At 45.7% G+C, this 16,362-nt stretch overlaps 1 protein-coding gene across 1 annotated transcript in view; it reads left to right on the forward strand.

The window, feature by feature from the left end:
* Nucleotides 1–7,237: 7,237 nt before the first annotated feature.
* The window catches only part of CBL (Cbl proto-oncogene, E3 ubiquitin protein ligase), a gene marked incomplete at both ends in the record, with an annotated part of 30,356 nt that continues 21,231 nt past the window's right edge, over nt 7,238–16,362 (forward strand). Inside the window, one exon of the mRNA XM_010148911.1 lies at nt 7,238–7,467. Coding sequence (XP_010147213.1) covers nt 7,238–7,467 — 230 coding nt within the window. The remainder of the gene's footprint in view (nt 7,468–16,362) is intronic.

Here is a 16,362-nt window from a genome sequence, read left to right on the forward strand (position 1 = left end):
GGCGGGGGGTGGCTCTGGAGGCAGAGGGGGCTCTGTGGCGTGGGGTGAGGCTGGAGCTGCGGGGTTGGCCGGGCGGGAAAGGGATGTATGGCTCGGTGTGGGGCTGGGATAAGGTGCTTGGGTATGACAAGAGAGCTCTGTGGACGCAGGATAGGCTAGCAGCAGCTTTTGGGGCATGTGGGAGCTGGTGGAGGCCAGGATGGGAGTGGGATGCGAAGGTTGGAAGGTGTGGAGGGAGGGCAGCAGCTCTGCAAGGGATGAGCCGCTTGTAGGGCTGTGGGGGGACATGCTGGAGAAAAAGGGGAAGATTTGGGCCGGAGGGTGCAGACCTGCTCAAGACGATCTGAGGTTGGTACCATCATATTCTTCCACAGACTGGGCTGGGCACTGGTGGGGAGAGAGGCTGGGTGTGGGTAGGGCCGGGTGGGAAGCTGCAGGCACATCCTGGTGGTTCCAGTGCTAGGTCCTACCCGTATGTAACTGCACGAGGGAGGAAGCTAGATTTGCTTGTCTGACGGTGAGTCTCAGCCTGTGACAGAGCCTATCGTGTGGGTACTGTATGGTGAAGCTGAGCATCTGCTCTGTGGCAGTTCAGGTTACTCTTTTCTGAATGAATGGGGATATGTTACTGAGCTCAGCACAAAGCCTTTTCCTTAAAACTGAGAGCCTGGTAAAAACCGTAAAAGTCTGAATAAAACCCTCTGCAACAAATGCATGTAGTTAAGCCAAGATGAGGAGTATGAAATCTGATGTTAAACGACAAAAACCTGTGGTGTGGGAACTGGAATGGCAGTCTTCCAGTCCCTTTATGCGGGGCACTGCATTCTGGGGTCATTAAGAATCTCCCCTCCTCCACCTTTTAAAATGTCAGGAAATGGCTATTGCCGGGGGCAGGACAACCAGACCTTTTGGTCTGATGGTGTGATGGGGTATGGCAGTTGATTTACTAGCCTGTCTAGGTGTGTTGGTAAATCCATCGTTTTAAGAAATTCTGAGAAGTTGTTTGTGGATGCTAGCACTGTTTATGGAATGATCCAGTAAGTGCGAGTAGGCTTCCAGAAGTGGGCATGAAATGGAAAATATGCTAACGTTTTTCCTGGGATTTTGATGGTTTTTGATGTTAGCTGCTGTTCAGCTCTGAGAATCAAAGCTAGGCTTGACATGCTGGAGTCTAATGGCGTGTTACAGTGCCAGGTTTAGGGCCCTGAAAGTAGTGCAGGGGAAGAGCATCGCCGAAGTCGTCTGCGGACCTTGGGAAGTGTCACCTTGCCGCTTTCTTCCCCTCTGAGAGCGGAGCGAGCAGGGCCGATGGGCATAGCTCATCCAATTGCCCTGCAGGCTTATGCATTTCAACTTCTCTTTCTCTTCTCCCTGCATTGTCGGTACATGCAGCGTCTGAATCTCCTGCAGTAAACACTAAAGCAGGCAGAGTAGGTGACTCTTAAAGAAAGGCAAATTATGTTCACGCCAAGAAATCACTTTGTGTTGGCTGGCTTAGCTAAAGACATGGGTTATAGTTGTGCCTGGCTGTGCTTGTGATGAGCTTTGATCACCTTCTCCAGAGACTGGGAGAAAGAAAAAAGTCTTTTGAGAAGTGCCAGTGGCTCTTTTACAAATAAGAGGGCAAGCATAAGTGCTAATGTGGGAAAGGGGGTTTGAGCCCTGAAATGTGATCCTCTTAGAAATAAGTTTAACTCACAGATACAGCTCGTAAGAATATACATCTTCGTGCTTGTGCATGGGACGTAGATGTGAATGTCAACCTGTGTGTGACCTCATAACCTGAAGGTTGGCCTGAAAACAACCACAAACCTTCGATTACCTTGTCATTTTGAATTGCAGTTGCATGTGGGTTTTTTGGGGGGGTGGAGTGGGGGTGCGGATGGATATTTTTCACAGCTTCAGTTCTGCATACCCTTCGGCAGCAGCTTATCCTCCTCATCCTGATATCCCCAGCAGAAAAGCCAAGGCTACTGCTGTACTTGTCACAAGTTGAAGTGAGCTCTTCTAAGCGTGCACTGACTTCCTGGTGTTGCTTGTAGGCAGCATCTGAAAGCTCTTAGGTGTAGGCTTAATTTTTAAAGCCTGAAAGAGTTAGTTTTTCACTCTGATTTGTGGAGGAGGAAAGATCTGGCTGTGAAAAGCCTTTCAGATTTCAGTTAGACTTTCGTTGTACTTAGGCACACTTCTGACCACACATCTGAGGTTAAAATCTTGTTCGTAGCATAGCCCATTGCCATGCAAATGCAGTGCTCGTGAAACTAGCAGTGGAGAAGGGCTAAATGAATGGAAGGTGTTGAAAACAGGTTAGTTTTCTGGGCCAAGTCAATAAAATTCACGTGCAAATGAAAGTACTTGTGTGCCTGTTGAACAGGTGATGCATTTGCCTTTCTGAGATGTGTGCTGTTATCTGTGTGCCTACAGTACGATCTGACCTGATTCATTAGTCTGCATAATGAGCTGGTGTTGTCAAAGCATTCGTGCATCTCTGTTTTCAGAGGCGACTGATGAATCTCCTATGCGAGTTGATTCTTGTCCAAATATTTTCCCCATAATGTTCTCCATAAGCTGCCTGACGTATTCCTGTCTTCAGATCCTTTCACTCGGAGTTCTAACTTCTGTCAGTACTGACTGTTCCACCTGCAGTTACATGTGGTCACCTGTAGCACGGATGTAAAATAGCCCTTTCCATCCCTGTGCAGCAGGATGTTCACCTTCAGCTGAATTACAGAATCATAGAATCACGGAGTGGTCTGGGCTGGAAGGGGCCTTAAAGCCCATCTAGTTCCAACCCCCCTGCCATGGGCAGGGACACCTTCCACTAGACCAGGTTGCTCCAAGCCTCATCCAGCCTGGCCTTAGACACTCCCAGGGATGGGGCATCCACAGCTTCTCTGGGCAACCTGTCCCAGTGCCTCCCCACCCTCTCCGTGAAGAATTCCTTCCTGATACCTAATCTAAACCCCCCCACCTTTCAATTTAAACCCATTACCCCTTGTCCTGTCACTCCCTGCCCTTGTCAAAAGTCCCCCCCAGCTTCCTTGTAGCCCCTTCAGGCACTGGAAGGTGCTATAAGGTCTCCCCGGAGCCTTCTCTTCTCCAGGCTGAACAAGCCCACCTCCCCCAGCCTGTCCCCATGGCAGAGGTGCTCCAGCCCTCGGAGCATCTCCGTGGCCTCCTCTGGACTCGGTCGAACCAGTCTATATCCTTCTGATGTTGGGGGCTCCACAGCTGGACGCAGCACTCCAGGTGGGGTCTCACCAGAGCAGAGCAGAGGGGCAGAATCCTCTCCCTCGCCCTGCTGGCCACACTTCTCCTGATCCAGCCCAGGATACAGTTGGCTTTCTGGGCTGCCAGCGCACACGGCCGGCTCATGTCCAGCTTTTCGTCCCCCAGTACCCCAAGTCCTTCTCCTCAGGGCTGCGTTAGGTGGTTTAGCTGTTGATCTACGCAGCAGTAGTTAAATTTGTCTTTGGAAGCTGAGTGTGTGGTCAGATGTCGTGTAGTGACGAAGAGTGAGCAACGTCGCAATTTCCTTAGTGTGTTCTGAACCTGGTGTATGGATTGGTTCAAGTGGGAGGAACTGCTCTTAACTTGTTTTTATCAAGCTTGCTCATCTCATCGCTGTCTTGAGCAAATAAAGCAGGGCTGAGTGTAAGAGTAGGATGTATTGGTTGGTGGAAACAGTTGTGTTTTGTCCTTTTTACACCAAAGGGTGAGGTTCTGAGTCAGTGTATGCCAGTGGGATCTGGGCAGCAGGTAATGCAGACGGCCGAGCTCATTGCTGCGGGTGGTGGTTGGAGAAGAGGTGGCGGAGTGCGGGGGATGAGGTGTGACGGATGGTAGTGTGTTACGATAGGGAGGAGGAAGACGAGCTTTGGGATGAAGAGTGTAGTGATGCCATTCGGTTTCTAAAACCGTACAGAGACATGCCACTGTAGGTCACCTTCATTGTAAGTAGGAGACAGGCCAAAACAAAATTCAACAGCAGATAAGAGAAGTTTGAGTAGGTTGTCCTTTGCTATTGGCTTAAGATGAGATGTGATTTCAATCAAGAAATCGGCTATTTAGCCCTTAAAGGAAGGCAAGAACTGTGTCGTTTCAGCACTGTGCTGAAGGTGTCTGAGCTGGAAGGGAAAAGCTGTTGCTTGGCACAGCAGCACTTGGGGGCTTGTCATGGAACTCTCGCACTGTCCCCCACCAGAGGCAAGTGAGGAGGTGCTGTCTGTGCTGGGGGGCTTTCTGCCAGAACCAGAAACGGGGTGCTGCTTCAACGGCTGCAGCGCGCAGGCCAGCCCTAGCTTTTTATGGGTAAGGCTGGGGATGAGCCAAACGGGGGAAGTAATGCACCAGGAGGATGGGCCGGGTAGACAGGAAGCTGAGGGAGGGGGATTGTGTGTGTTTGAGGAACCAGCCTGCTGGTGTGGCAGCTGGTGAGTCTGCCTTGAGGGGCCACAGTTCGTATAGGTTTGTGTCCCCTGTTAGGTAGCACTCTGCCCTTCCTAACAACTACTGTGTATTCATTATCTCCTTTTTCCTGAGTGCTGTTTCCTTGCTCCTACTAACATGCAAGGAGTTAATCTATCTAACATTAGATATCAGGAAGAAATTCTTCCCAGAGAGGGTGGGGAGGCACTGGGACAGGTTGCCCAGAGAAGCTGTGGATGCCCCATCCCTGGAAGTGTCCAAGGCCAGGCTGGATGAGGCTTGGAGCAACCTGGTCTAGTGGAAGGTGTCCCTGCCCATGGCAGGGGGGTTGGAACTAGATGATCTTTAAGGTCCCTTCCAACCCAAACCATTCCATGATTCTATGCACCTAATCCAGCTACGCAACCAAACTGCAGTATTTTAAAAAGCTCGTGGTTCGTACTGTGTTTCTCAGGTTATCTAGGCGTTGTGCCTGTGACAGCGCTCCATATATAGTGTCACTGCTCTCCTACCGTAGCTACCCAGTTCCTTTATTCGTGCAAGTCTGATGAGGCAGCGCTGATGATAAATATTTTAAATCCAGAGATCAGTCAAGGTAAGCTGCAGGATCTTGAGGGGAGAGATTCAATTCCCACCCTGGAAAATCTATGTGAGATTGTTTTTCTTCCTTGAATGAGTAGGTAACTGATTTCTTTATTTAAAACTGAGGGAGGAAACTGTTTTTTGATTATTTTTTCCTCTTGGATTTGGAGAATGAAAGCTGGTGCAGTCAATTTTAGGATTCTTCACGGTCAACCTCTTAGAATCTTTGTGCTGAGCTTGAAATGCTTTGTTGGTATTTGTAAAGGTTTCCTGTTCCTGAGAGATCAGAGCGTAAGCAAGGCCGACTTGGATGAGTTGGGATGGTAGTTTAAAAACATGGATCGCTCGTGTGCGTTGCCATCACATCTAATCGAACATATTTGCTGCTTTTTGCTCCATTTCCTTCCACGTTGCTGGTCCCTGTGGAAGGTAGGGTATGGCTCGCTGAGGGGCGGCTGTTCCCAGGGCTGGGAACATTCCTTTTGACGTTGTCATGATGCTGCAAGTGCACACGGAGAGAAACAAGCAAAACGGAACTGGTTTTGTTGCTGCCCTGTTCGAAAAGGACCGCGTTTGCTCAAGAGGCAGCACTTACTAGTTAATGTAGCTTTGTTTAAATGTTTATCTTAGCTAATTTTGGTCTACTTGGTAAAGAGAGAAGCTCATTTGATAATAAAATCATAGCAGTTTTAGCCTTTCTGTGAACTTTGAGGTATCTTTGCAAGGCAGTTCTTGGGGAGCGTTTTACAGAGGCTGTGACAGTACGTGGTGTGCAGAACTTGCTTCTGCTGTGAGGAAGTTTTTGAATTGATACAGGACTTTGTACTGACACGCAGCGGGTCTGCTGCTTCTGTAGCTGGGTGTTTTCAAGGGGTAGCAGCCAAACTGTTTTCAGTTACAGGCCACTGAGGATACTGCACACTCTGGCTTGCGTGCTTGCTTAACGTGGCTTCCTCTTAAGAGCTGACTGTGTTTTCATTAAGGTTTTAAACCCCACCGTGTAACAGGCGCTTTCCGTTGACCAGGGGTTCCATCCGTAGCGCCGTTCAGCTGCGCTGAGGAGCGTACATAGAACCTATTCATGCTGCCTAGCGAAACTAGTTTTATTCGGGGTGCAAACGTGTTGACCCAGTTCATTGATATGGTTTGTTGTACAATGTTCGTGGGCTCTGAGGAAGCAGCAGTTGAGGCATCAGGATCAATTGGATGTCAGTTGCCTGACCATCCATCTCCTTGTCTAGACCTCCTCATCCTTGGCAACCTCTTTGAAATGTTGGTAGGTTTTGGTCCATGTATTCTTGCAGAGGCTTTTTTAGGCATGTAGTTGTCTTAATGGCAGTCAGATTTTTCTGTTTGAGTTTTGGTACGCTGGGTGCCTTTCTCTTCACTGAAATTGAGTCTTTCTCAGTCAGCTCTTACTAGAGGCACTGCTGTAATCCAGGTAGCATTGGAGATGTCCCTTAACCCTGCAAGGTTGCTTTTTGCATCCACCCTCATTGACAATGTTAAATGCTGAGCTTTTACCCACGCTTTCTTACCATCTTTATTACACAACAGCTTATTTCTCCTTCTTGCCAGAAAAGTGCCTTTGCATTCATTCTTTCCTGTTGGCTGTCATTACCTGTGAAAGCTGCTGTTCCTCTTAGACCTTATATGTATTCAAGGAGGAAGAAAAGCAGATTCTCCTAGTACTGTTGCCTTCAAAAGACTTCCAGCCTGGGAACACTTACTGACATCAGTGATACCTGTAGCAGTGGAACTTCCTGTGTGGACATACTTGTCCTGAATATACTGATTGGTGTGAAAAGTCACTTTTGCAGCCCAAATTAGGGCAGCTAGACAGGTCAAGTTTTGCCTGTGGGCACATCCAGAGTCTGAAATGTGTCCGGAAGTACTAGACATCGATGTGGGATCCTTGCCACTTACAAAATCCTTATGGAATTTGCTTGAAAGTCGTTTTTGGAAATGCACTTGGGGTGAAACTCAGCCTCACAAAATGTAATGGTATGTATGCTGGGTGTTTCGTCAGTCTGTGTGCACTCCAGCCCATAGGCTGGGTTCTCTTGCAGTGGCCGGGCTTCCTGTCTGGACTTGAGCAACACGCGCCGTTTGTTGACAGAGTGAACGGTGTGTCGTGTCTGTAGGTGACGCTGAACTGTGTTTAAATAACTGATCGCTGCTCGCTGTTCTTGAGTTTTCCAAATGGTGTTTTCTTCATCAACCATAGGTGGTGCGTTTGTGTCAGAACCCGAAACTGGCGTTGAAGAACAGCCCACCCTATATCCTAGATCTGCTGCCTGATACCTACCAGCATCTGCGGACCATCCTGTCGCGCTATGAGGGGAAGATGGAAACCCTCGGAGAAAACGAGTACTTCCGCGTGTTCATGGAGAACTTGATGAAGAAAACCAAGCAGACCATCAGCCTCTTCAAGAATGAGGAGAACTCTCAGCCTAGGTAATGGGGAGAAATGTTTTCAGATATGTCTTACAAACTTGCTGTAGTGACCAAGAGCTTGAACAAATGTCTGCTGACGTGTTGTCTTTACATGAAAACAGACTTTGAAGAGATTTAAGTCTGTGTAGAGCTTTAAGTAAGCTCTGCTTGGGTCTATGGAAATCTGAGGGCAGTTTTAAGTGTTCAGAGTCTCTGTAGTCTTAGTTGTTGTGTACTTCGGGTATGCTGGATTGATATAAACAAATTGGGCTGTGCAAAGGTTCTGCAGTCCTTGCGTTCTCTCATAGCGAATACGTGTGAGAGGGGATGACAAGGCTCATCATGACATATGTGGCAATTTTAGGGAACAGTAGACTATTTCGTTCCGGAGCAAAACAGTCATCTGGGCTAAAACTTGTTGTACTCAGTCTTTAGACTCTTCCTTTTTCTGGAAACAGAAACTGGCCAGTATTTGTGGAGCTGGGGGGAAGTAACCTTGTTTTGTAGGAACAGGACATCTTACTAAAACCCTGTAACTTTTGGAGACTGGAAACTTCATATTTAAGTTAGATCAGGGTGCCACGCTTGCAGACTCTTCTTTCACGATGTTCAGAAGGCAGAGCTGAGGTCAAGGGACATCTTCAAGGTGAACAGCACGTACTAAAAAGCATATGTGGGGGTAGAAACTGCAGTCGTATCAAATAAAAGGCTCTCTTGAACAAGTAGTATGAATTTGATGGGCGCTGTGCTGTACCTGAAAAGCTGCTGCTTTCCTTCCTCCAGCTTTAAGGAAAGGAGAGACAGGGTGACTTAAAGCTCTGGAAAAGGTTAATCTTGTATATTTGTCTAACTGTTGGCAGCAGCTCTGACGGACAAAGGTACGCAAAGCATACATTTGTCACCTGAAACTGATTTCAGGATTTTGGAGTAGGTGCTGAATTCAAAAAAGTGGACAAAGGTGAAAACCACCCAGTGACTGAACAGAATTGCCCTGGGGAGGATGTGTGGTTAACACCCTGGCAACTACTTGCCTGAATTACCTGGGGGGTGGGGGGAGTGGAGAAGTGCTGGCACGTGTTTCTGGTGTATTATTAGACTCTAGCATAGAGCAACATGTAATGTGTATGTTCAGTGTAATATTGACCTTCAACAGAAGACTAAGGTTGTGGCTCCAGAAGGATTTGTTGACCAGGTTTATTTGTGACCGACGGTGTTGAAGAATGAAATAAGAAAAGGAAGTTTCTTTGTGGATTGTTGTTGAGCATCGTTTCTTTGTGAGATGATAAGACTTACTCTTGGAGTTTGTTCGAGTCGGGGTTTGGGGAGTGTAAATACGGCATCTTTGTGGGGATACCTTTACTACTTCTTTTAAAAGAAGTTTAGAAATCTGTTGGAGGCCTTCAGGTCTTGGGTCCAATGTCATGTGCAAACACAAAAGATAAATGTAATATTATATCCACCCCCCTCCTGGCCTCAGGAGAATGTGGTTGCCATAGGCACCGTTGGCTCGTTGAAGGTGAGAAGTGGGTTTTGGTAGGTGCTGCTAGCTGGAATTTTCAGGAAGTGTTAGGGGAGATAAGTGATGTAACAAGTAGGGGGAGAAAAGAGTTCATTAGCCTGGTGTGTTCGATGGATGAGGTGATGCTTAGTGGAAAATGGAATTATGTTAGCCTTTGCTCAGATCAGAATGAACCACAGCACTTCTTACTGTGAATAAATTGATTAAACTGATCAAAATTAATCTCCGGATCTTCTGCTAGAGCTGGTAATTTTCTTGTATCATCCTTTGAGATATTAACATGGATTATCATTCAAGACTCTCAATGATTTTTGCAGTGCAGCGGGTTGCTTTGAAAATATTTTAAGTAGCATTTACCTTGAAAATGGTTTTGCATGTTGGTGTTATTTTATAGAACACTTAGTATTGCCTTCAAAAGTAGGCTAAAAGGGTATGTGAAACAGTTTAGAATTTCTGTGATATTCTGGTTAACTGTGAGTGTGTTGTGATTTGTCCATCATAAATATGGGTCATCTGATGAGTAAATGATAGCTCTGTCAAGTGTAAGTCCAACATCTTGCCTTGAGTCCCTTGTTTTCATAGAAAGAAGCAAAGAAAAGTTATTCCAGAATCATCCTCGTCAGTTTGTAGTCAAAGTAACCGATGAAAATGGGCGGTGGATACCCAAATCGATAGATTTGAACTTCAGAAGCAGGATTCCAGTAGAGGCTTGCTTTCTCACAGCAGTGATGGGAGTCTTTGGGGACTTGCTAATTGGACCATTTATGAATAAACAGCTTACCAGGAAAGCAACTGTGGTGAGACTTGTAAACATAAACAGAAAAGCAGAATTACATCCCAGCTAGTCTCGTGACATCTTCCTTTGCTTTTCACTCAGCCCAGGAAGCAGCAGTTACTGTTTTTCATAAAGGGATAATATCAGACACCCTTTTCTTGGTGCTGGGAATGAGCATGGTAACCTTCTCATTTCTCAGAAGTGTCGTAGAAAAGCAAGCGGTTAGAGTAGCCTGTGCGTGTGGTTCATGTAACACTAAGAGATACCTGCCCAAAGAATGGCACTTTTGGTTCAGCTGGGGATGCTGTTAAATGCTGCGCTTCCAGCATCAGCCTTTATGGGTCTGTGAGCTTTTGGAACCTGATCGCTTTGAGTGCCATTTGTTTCATCTGCCATTCAGTTAAATGAATTTTTGCTCTAAATGCACCTTTAGATTTAAAATGTATATAATAATTTAAGGTGAATAAACTTAAGAAATTTTCTCACCCTGTTAGGTGTTGAAGAATATTAATTTTTTCCTTTTGTAAGAATGAATCAATTCAAATATTCCGAGTGTGAGAGAAGCTGACCATCTGGAAGATTGTCAGCAGCCTGTAAAGCAGAGAAATAGAACCTGCATCTGGTATTCACTGGGAATGTACTCATGGCAGTGTGTATGTATGTATATAGACATAAAAAAGTCTGGTTTGCTCTTGATCTCGTGCAAGTTTGTGGCTAATGTTAGTCTGCAATGTTTTGAAAACACGCCTGCAAAAAATCTGGTGTACTGAATATAATCGTTTTGTCCTGACTTCTTCTGACTTTTTTCCTGTTGTCCTTGAAGTTTCGTTCTTCCTGCCTTCCAGATTCAGTATTCATTTAGTTTCCCGTTGTGTATGCTCTTATTTTCCCCCTCAAAATGCCTCTTGGTGTAGAGCCAATACACTATTTTGACATTTGCATAGCTCGTGTGAAAAGCTGTGCAGGTGTTTGGTACCAGCAAACAGGCCAGTAATTAGAAATTACAGTCTTAGATTGTAGGATCAGAATTGTCTTGATCACTTGAGCATCAGCCTTTTATTATTGTGAAATGGCTCTTTGTGCATTTCTTCTCAAACTTGGAGATTCTCTAGTGTGTTCACCCGAGGTGGACTGAGGAAGGGTTGGAGCACATCTGTGGAGAGCACTAGCCCCTTGTGCTGCTCGGAGTTTGTAGTAGCTGCAAGACGTGTGTCACCTAGGGCTGCGTGGTTTTCTGCAGCGCTGTGTGTGTGTTCAGAGTTAGACTGTGCGGGAGTATAATCTGGAGGCTATTTGGTGTTCGCTGTAAGGCAGGCAGTGTAAAATCCAGCAGTACAAAACAGGATTCCAGTTGTGTATTGAACGTTTAAAGGTACTTAGGCGCAGAGACCACGTGCCTTGATGCGTTCTTTGACTCTCTGACTACAGGAGAGGAGCAGAGGTGCTGCGCCCAGGGTTAAAACAGGCTCGTGTGAACACACGCCGTGTTTACGGATGTGGGTGAGTGTTCCTTCAGTTTTAAACTAGTGGCAGCGGTAGGGCTGTTAGAAGTGAATGCACCTCTCCTGTGTCAAACGGTAACCGTCAGTGTGCCGAAGCATCCTCCTGCTGTGGCTAACACCACAGTTAGCGTGACGTCCAACGTATGAACGCTCAGCGGCTTCCTTCCTTTTCCTAGGACTAACGGCTGATTTGTCGCTAGCACTGTGGCTTTTGGTGTGTGGTCGTCCAGATGAAATGGCTTCTCTTGCATAAACTCATACCGTGATTTTTGTCAAGAGAGCTCATTTTATTAGAGCTTTAAAGTTGCTATTTTAGTTGTGCTTTAGCTCACTTCCATATCTGTGTGAAAGCACCCTCAGCAGCATTAATTTTTCAAGCTCTGTAGGCACTTCCTGACTAATGAGTACACGCAGTTACTGTTTAAAGGCTTGAGTTGTAGCAAGTACTGGATTCCACTTGGTGACTTCTGAGTAGGTGTGCTTATTTTAGTGGAAATAACTACACCGGTCCTCTGAGTTTTGACAGCTTAGGAGCTTGTTTGGGTTGCCCTTGCTAATGGGCTGGTTGGTCTCTAAAACCAAATTATTTATGTGGGGATCTGGTAAAATGAAATGGTAACGTCTTCGTGCTTTGATGTAGGAAGGAAATAGTGTTTCAGGAGTTAATCATTCTGGATATTTTATCACATGCCTGCAGAAGGGTGAAGGTAAGTCATTCAGTAGTGGGTTGTCTGTGCTGCAGTGACCAGGAAGTATTCTTGAGGCTACGTGCCTTTCCAAAACTCTAGGTTTCCATTCTTTATGGATCCACAGTGCGTTCTAATGCACAAAGTATTTTAAATTTTAAGACTTGCCACTTGAAGTTTTAAAACCAACCCAAAACCCACTCAAAGGTAAAGCTTGTGGCCTATATAGCTGAAACAGTGCAATAAAAGGGGTTCTGTAGGGGTGCTTAGCAGGTCTAAACCCAAAGGAGAGTGGTACGCCTGTTCAGCACTGGGTAGTTTTGCTGTGCTGCCTGCAGCAGGAAATATGTGCCTTCTCTGACCCTGTAAATATTGTGAATTTCTTGAGTTTACTTCTTAACTAGCGAATAAAAAACCCTGGTGAAACATACATATTTTTCCTGCATTGTGATGGTTCCATTGATTGAAAGTGCCGCTAATGCTACAACTGCTCTGAACTTGCCGAAGCTCCTGATTACCGTTTAATTTAGAGGCTCAGTGGTTATGTTGGAATGGTTTTTTGTTGTTTCTGTTGCAGAAAGCTTTTACTTTGCAGACCTCTTACTTGCACAGAGGAGCTGTCATTTGTCAGCTTTCTCTGGTACGTAAGTTACTTATTGAAGTAGCTTTTTTCCAGTTGTGTAGGTTACACTTCACACGGCAGGACAAGAATAGCCTGCTGATCAGTAGACAGGGATAGGAATTGTCTGTTACTGGGCAAGGGATGTATTAGGCTGAAGAGTCTTGTTTTTCACCAATGAATCAAATTTGCTGATGATGTTAAAACGGTCTGTTATGAGGGAACATTTATTTTCTGAATAAAATCAGAGCACTGTACATGCTTCCACACTAGAGTGCAGTTATGTAAGGTGGACAGTGGGGCTAAGGTGACAGGCTGAAGAGGAGTAATTACTCAGGAGGTGGACGGGATGTTTAAGAACTAGCACAAGTTACTTTACTAGTTCAGCTTGCATACTTTGGAAAACAAACTGTTAACACAACTGATGTATTTCTGGAGGAGAAAATGGGGTTAGGCAGGGAATATCATAAGCCCTCTACATAGAACATGGAGTTGCAAAAAAGCTTTGGGAAGCTAGTCCATATTTAGCAGCTGTCTTTCTGACAATAGCCTTGTGGGATGCTGGCTCAGCAGGATTTCATATTTTTCTCTAGCTTCAAAGCGAAGACTTACTAATTTACACAGGAAAAAGCTACCAGTATTTAATGTCTACTGGAAATGACCATTCATATCTCTGAAGGGGAAGGAAATGCATGAAGAATGACTTTGGAAAGAAAAAAAACAAGTTGGATTTTAAGGAGGAAAATGTTGGGAAATGCTTGTGCTAAGCTGTGAACCAGAAAAGCCCGTGGGGGGGAGTTGTGGGAAGGGGGCAGGGCGGGGTGTTAGTGCTCTAATGTCATATTTTAGTGTGCTTGCACACACTCCTGTCGGGTGAAAAAGAGGTAGTATAAAATGTGGAACTCAAATGGTGCATGGTGTGTGAGAGTCCTCTTACTGTCACTTCCTTCTAATACAGCTAAGACTTTTTTTTTTTTTAACAAAACCCACTAGTGTGAAGTCTACATCTGCATTTAAATTAGAACATCTTAAAGAAAAGAGCAGGCTCCAAAGCTGCCCACAAGAAAGGTTTCCTTGCCAGGCTCCAGCATATGAACACTAGGGAACTGCTTATTACCCAAGAAGAAATTCATTATCATTTAAATGTTGTTGGAGAGGGGAATGTGAATTATTTTTAATTTGGCTTTAAATTGCTAGTTTACGTGATAGTTGTGGAACTTCAGTAACATCATTGGCATAAGCTTACATTTATTTTGGTCTCCTTTCCGTCAAGATTTGGGCCACTGTCTTGAAAATCAATTTATGGACACGTGTAAGCTTTCAGATTATTGCATAATAAGGAAGTAATGTTTTTATTCTTTGCTCTCAGAGCCTGTAAAATCATAGGGGTTTATGGAAGACTAACTCTGTGGACTTGATGTTGTAGATGGAAGTACAAGCATGTTACTTAATTTGTAGTAATGATCATTTGAAATGCAGATAGATTTCTCAGTGCTGGCCAAAATGTGTTACTGCTACTTGGCAACCGTATAGTGTTTCTTGGGTGCTTGGCTTGTCTGTTAAGGGCCAAGATGCAGTGCTTTGGATTTCTGTGGATTGGAAGAAGTCTGCAGTTGTGGCTCTTTTCGGCCAGAAAACAGATTGTGTTTTGGTGCGGAAAAGCTTTTCTGAGCCATAGGATAGCGCTGGAACAACTCCCTCATCTTGCTAGAAGGTACTGAACCAGGTTAGGCCAGCTGCTTCCCAGCAGTATGAAGCAGTACCTTGTGAGGTGTCAGCTTGTGAACTTGCTGGCTTTGCCCCGTTTTCATCTCCGGAAGGTGGATCAGAGGGCACTCAGTCATGTCACCCGCAGCTGGCTCAGGTAATGTGACTCGCTGACGGCTACCCGCCTGTAGGAAGGACGGTGTGATTGCTGTGAGAGGCTAAGTTGGTCACGGTGAGTATGGGATGAGGGCAAAAAGGGAGATCTGTTGCCAAACTACGCAGCAGGTCAGGTACGGGCTGGGCAAGGTAGCTGCAGTCCTGGAGCGTGAAGCTGGGAAAGCAAACATGTGCCGAATTGAATGTTGTACTGGAGTCTGCATGTTGCAATCTCTCTTTGGTTTAGTATTTTGGTAGGATGGAATTGGGACTGAAGCAGTAGAGCTTACAGATCTTCCTGCCAAGGAGTCCCCCAGTGACATCATCATACCCAAGACAGTTTAGAGGTGGCTGAAGAGACAGAGTCATCTTGATTTGGAAATGGGGCTTTTGTGCTTTGTTTTTCCCTTTGACTGTAACACGTAGCCCTGAAATATAAATTCTGACTCCTGCGCAGAGAGCCCAAATACAAGTATAAAGAGAAGTGTTGTTCTGAGCAGTAGGTTTTGCTGTGTAACCCCTTGAATTTGGTAAAAGAATTAATCTGTTACCTACGTGAGAGGTTATCCTTTATCTTGTCCATCCTCTGAGTGCATGTTGAGCTCTTTAAAGAGAATAATTCACTTGATATGATTAGTGGCCTTTAAAGTGCTTTCTATAATATTTAAATCCAGAAAGATAAGTGGATTTGTAGCTTCTTAACAAATCTAGTTTGTTAAAAATCTAACACTAATATTTGTGCCTAGAATAGTAAGTCTGAACTCTTAGAGTTGAGTAGGTTGACCTTGTGGTCAGCACACTGGACTGTTGTCCTTTCTGCTTTGGATCAGTCACATACCGCGTCCAGCTGTGGAACCCACAACATCAGAAGGATATAGACCGGTTGGAGCGAGTCCAGAGGAGGCCACGAAGATGCTCCGAGGGCTGGAGCCCCTCTGCCATGGGGACAGGCTGGAAGAGTTGGGCTTGTTCAGCCTGGAGAAGAGAAGGCTCCAGGGAGACCTTATAGCACCTTCCAGTGCCTGAAGGGGCTACAAGAAACCTGTGGGGGGATTTTTACAAGGGCCTGTAGTGACAGGACAAGGGGTAACGGGTTTAAACTGAAAGTGGGGAGGCTTAGATTGGATATCAGGAAGAAATTCTTCCCAGAGAGGGTGGGGAGCACTGGGACAGGTTGCCCAGAGAAGCTGTGGATGCCCCATCCCTGGAAGTGTCTAAGGCCAGGCTGGATGAGGCTTGGAGCAACCTGGTCTAGTGGAAGGTGTCCCTGCCCATGGCAGGGGGGTTGGAACCAGATGGTTTTTAAGGTCCCTTCCAGCCCAAACCATTCTGTGATTCTATGATCCTATAACCACTTGCAGAACGATACAGGTATGCCAAATTTTTCAGGTCACTTGTGGCCTGCATTCTATTTTGTGTGACCTGAACTCAGGGTGTTGGAAAAAAAGAAAAAACCAAAAAACCAAACCCTATATATGCTAGTTGACAAGTGCCAAGATTGGGAAGATTGTAAGGAAACATGTACACTTCTGTCCTGTAACATCTGAAGCGCTGACAGTGTTGGCCTGTAGAACATCTTGCTGCTTTCAAGCTCCAACTGGTACCATTTAAAAAATTTAGAATGGAAAATCAATACTGCCTGTGGAAAATGCCTTTCGCTAGCTAACTTGCATTTTGGGTGTAGGCTGAGTGATAAATAAGGGGGAAGGTGTAGAGGGGAAGCTTCAGAGCAGTTAAGACTGCTGTACGCAGGTCTGTTGCAGTTATTAAACAGGGTAAGAGTCTAGTGCAGTGCTTGCAGTCACTTCTGGTTTGGGTTTGTGGGGGCCAGCTCAAGTTCAGTGTCTTCAGGAACATGGCACTTCAGCTCCCAGATGAGGCGAGGTGTGTTCCGTGCATGAGCTGACACCCTTCGCCGGGCACGCCGGTGCCTGTGGCAGGCGCCCACACAC

This window comes from Eurypyga helias, unplaced genomic scaffold (genome assembly GCF_000690775.1).
Source record: "Eurypyga helias isolate BGI_N326 unplaced genomic scaffold, ASM69077v1 scaffold10853, whole genome shotgun sequence".
Classification (NCBI taxonomy): domain Eukaryota; kingdom Metazoa; phylum Chordata; class Aves; order Eurypygiformes; family Eurypygidae; genus Eurypyga; species Eurypyga helias.